Source organism: Xenopus laevis, chromosome 4S (genome assembly GCF_017654675.1).
Source record: "Xenopus laevis strain J_2021 chromosome 4S, Xenopus_laevis_v10.1, whole genome shotgun sequence".
Taxonomy (NCBI): Eukaryota; Metazoa; Chordata; class Amphibia; order Anura; family Pipidae; genus Xenopus; species Xenopus laevis.
This window is the reverse complement of record NC_054378.1, coordinates 6,838,106-6,841,454: the sequence shown is the minus strand read 5'-3', so window position 1 is coordinate 6,841,454 and position 3,349 is coordinate 6,838,106. Positions and strand designations below refer to the sequence as shown.

General features: G+C 48.7%; 1 protein-coding gene across 1 annotated transcript; it reads left to right on the top strand.

Moving 5' to 3' along the window:
• The first annotated feature begins 965 nt into the window (after positions 1 to 965).
• Positions 966 to 2,558, top strand: LOC121393428. Its single transcript, XM_041561916.1, has 3 exons — positions 966 to 1,384; positions 1,463 to 1,506; positions 1,571 to 2,558. The coding sequence occupies exons 1-3, from the start codon at positions 1,346 to 1,348 to the stop codon at positions 2,556 to 2,558; spliced, it is 1,071 nt and encodes a 356-aa protein (XP_041417850.1). The 5' UTR covers positions 966 to 1,345.
• Positions 2,559 to 3,349: the final 791 nt, after the last annotated feature.

Genomic DNA, 3,349 nt, shown 5'->3' with positions numbered 1-3,349 from the left:
TTGCCTGGTCATGTGATTTCAGAAAGAGCCAGCACTTTAGGATGGAACTGCTTTCTGGCAGGCTGTTGTTTCTCCTACTCAATGTAACTGAATGTGTCTCAGTGGGAAATGGATTTTACTATTGAGTGTTGTTCTGAAGGTCCCCATAGACGCAAAGATTTCTTTTGCCGAAGGAACGATTTTAGCGAAGTCCGATCATTCCTTCGAAATTATCGTGCTGTTAGTGGGATTACAACGATCGGAAATCTTATGATTTTTCGGCCGACATCTGTCAGAAAATTGATCGGCTAGGTTAAAAAACATCTTTATCGGTCCCAGTGCCAGAAACGGAACTAGAGGGGGGCGGGCCGTGGCGCAGGACGCGCAGCCGGGCCCCCTGCCCCCCTCCGTACACCTGGAACTGGCCGGGGAACATGCGGCGGGCGGACTGCCCTGGCCCGCTCGCACCCTCTGCTCCCCCGGTAGTTCCGCCCCTGCCCAGTGCAATCTATCTATGTTTGCAGGCAGCTACCCTTTGTTTTCCTGGCAATTTCGCCTGAAATGTTCTTTTTAGTTGATGGACAATTCGTACGATTGTACAATCGGATCTTTTAAAAATCTTTACTTCTATGGCCAGCTTTAGATCTACCAGGCAGCTGTTATCTTGTGTTAGGGAGCTGCTATCTTTTTACCTTCCCATTGTTCTGTTGTTAGGCTGCTGGGGAGGAGGGATGGTATCCCTCCAACTTGCAGTACAGCAGTAAAGAGTGACTGAAGTTTCTCAGAGCACAAGTCACATGACTGGGGGCAGCTGGGAAACTGACAATTTGTCTAGCCCCATGTCAGATTTTAAAATTAAATATAAAAAAATCTGTTTGCTCTTTTGAGAAACGGATTTCAGTGCAGAATTCTGCTGGAGCAGCACTATTAGGGCGCTCACACACAGGTGTTTTTTTCCTGCGCATTGAGACACACACAATTTTCCTGTCCTTCCGCATGGCAGTAGGCACTAATGGGTTAACTCCCTCGCACAGCGGAAGTACAGGAACCAATAAACCTAATTCCCAACCCCCTTACCCCATCTCTTTTTTTCCTGTCCTCGCATCAGGAAGGATTCCCCTGTGCCGGTGTGGTTCCTCTCTGCCTCACCGAAGCGACCGGTTCACATATAGCCGGTGGAGCCTGGTAGCTGGGCTTTTAGAACGTGGTAAGACGCGGGGTGTGCAGTAAGGCGTTCTGAGTGCAGTAAGTCGGATCCCGCGGTAAGACACTGTGTAGACTCTTGATGATGTCATCTCTAGGCGCCCTTGGCTCTTAAAGCGCCCATTACCTGTTGTACAGCAGGAGCAGGTTTTGTTTGCAGTACATGCAGCAGGAGCCGTTTGCTGGTTGGGAGAGCCTGAATGTAAGCAGTGTTGCAGGCCTACCGGTTGGGGACCTAGGTGAACTGTACAGCTACTTATATTTACTCCTCTTTTTTCAGAGCATGAGTTCTAGGAGCCGGAGATCCCGGTCATCCTCTAGGGGGTAAGTGTATCAGAGAGATGTGTGGTGACTCCTATGTGATGGTAACAAACTCGTTTCTTTGTAGGTCACCTAGAAGGAGGAGTCATCATTCAAGGAAGGCGGTGGAAAAAGAGTGTTCAATATGTGATAATCCAGCGATGCATAACAAAAAAGTATGCCTAATGTGCTGGGAATCTATGTCTGGCAAAAGAGCAGATGATCAATGGAGTGCTATGAGAGACTGGTTTAAGGAGTCTATGTCTAAATCACTGGAGGACCTAGTAGGAACTGTGACAGCTAATGTGATACAGAAAGTGGGTCCCAGTGCCCCAGTATATGGGGTATGCTCAGAACCTAGACACATGAAGAAGATGTACCCGTATGCGGAGGGGGATGTGAGTCGGTGGACCAACCCCCCCAAAGTGGATGCTGCCATCACAAGGGTGGCTCGTAAGACCACATTGCCAGTGGATGAGGGGGTTTCCTTGAAGGATCCTGTAGAAAGGAGACAGGATACAGTGCTGAGGAAGGCCTATTCAGTTTCGGGGCTACTCTGCAAGCCAGCGGTAGCAGTCACGTGTGTGGCAAAGGCATCCAAAATCTGGCTGCAAGAGATAGAAACTGAGCTGCAGCTTGCTGGAGACAAAGACAAGGTGGGTCACCTAGTGGCTATTGATTTCATCACGGACGCATCATTGGAGGTGCTGAAATTGGCAGCCAGAAATATGGGGTATGCAGTGGCAGCTAGGAGGATGCTGTGGCTAAAACATTGGCAAGCAGATACCCCTTCCAAGTTCAATCTGTGTGCGCTCCCTTTCGAGGGGGAGTTGCTGTTTGGGCCAAAACTTGACAGTATTATTTCTAAGGCTTCGGCGGGCAAGAGCTCCTTTTTGCCGCAAGAAAGGCGTGTGAGACGTCAGCCAGTCCGTGCAGGCTGGGCGGACAGAATGCCGTTTAAGGATGCCAAGACCTATAGGCCTGGAAAGCAATTTGATAGGCAGCCCTTTTGGAGAAATCGCGGGCAAAATCAGCTCAAAAAAGAGTTCAAGCAGGGAAAGCCTAAATCGTTCTGACGGTGTTCAGGCCCAGCTGCCGCCAGTAGGGGGAAGACTACTTCAATTCCAGGCAGTCTGGGGGAAAACTACGATGGACAGTTGGGTCCGGGAAGTGGTATCCTTAGGTTACCACTTGGAGTTTTCGAAAAAACCAAACAGAAGTTTTTTGTGGAATCAAAGGTTCCGAAAACGCTGGAAGCTCATCGAGCAATGAATCACATTTTATTAGATCTGTTGGAAAAGGAAGTAATTTTAACAGTGCCGGAAAGCCAGAAGGGACAAGGTATCTATTCTCCGATCTTCCTCAGGAAAAAGGCGTCGGGGGAGTTCCGAGCTATCTTAGATCTCAGAGGATTAAATTCGTTCCTGAAGGTAAAGTCATTCAAAATGGAGACATTGAGTATTATTTCGCAGAACCTACGGGTAAACGATTGGCTAGCAAAGATAGATTTGCGAGATGCATATCTTCATGTCCCTATTCTCTTAAGTCACCAGAGATTCCTCAGGTTCTCGGTAAGGGGGAGCATTTTCAATACCGAGCACTTCCCTTTGGGCTAGCGTCTTCACCGAGAACCTTTTCAAAAGTTCTGGCTCCAGTCATAGCCGCCCTACGCCTGCAGGGCATACAGATCTTCACCTATTTGGACGACCTGCTGATAAAGGCCTCAAACGAACAACTGCTGAACCAGCAGGTCCAGGTGACCATTACGGTTCTAGAGGAACATGGATGGTTAATAAATTTCCAAAAGTCACAACTGGTCCCGTCACAACGGATGGAGTTCTTGGGGGTTCTAGTGGATACCAAGCAG

What these genes read in the sequence shown, in the direction of transcription:
- LOC121393428 (XM_041561916.1), top strand. Translation starts at nt 1,346, where the DNA reads ATGCAGCAGGAGCCGTTTGCTGGTTGGGAGAGCCTGAAT. An exon ending in CTGGTTGGGAGAGCCTGAAT is followed by an intron (nt 1,385 to 1,462) that starts GTAAGCAGTGTT and finishes CTCTTTTTTCAG; the next exon opens with AGCATGAGTTCTAGGAGCCG. An exon ending in TCCCGGTCATCCTCTAGGGG is followed by an intron (nt 1,507 to 1,570) that starts GTAAGTGTATCA and finishes GTTTCTTTGTAG; the next exon opens with GTCACCTAGAAGGAGGAGTC.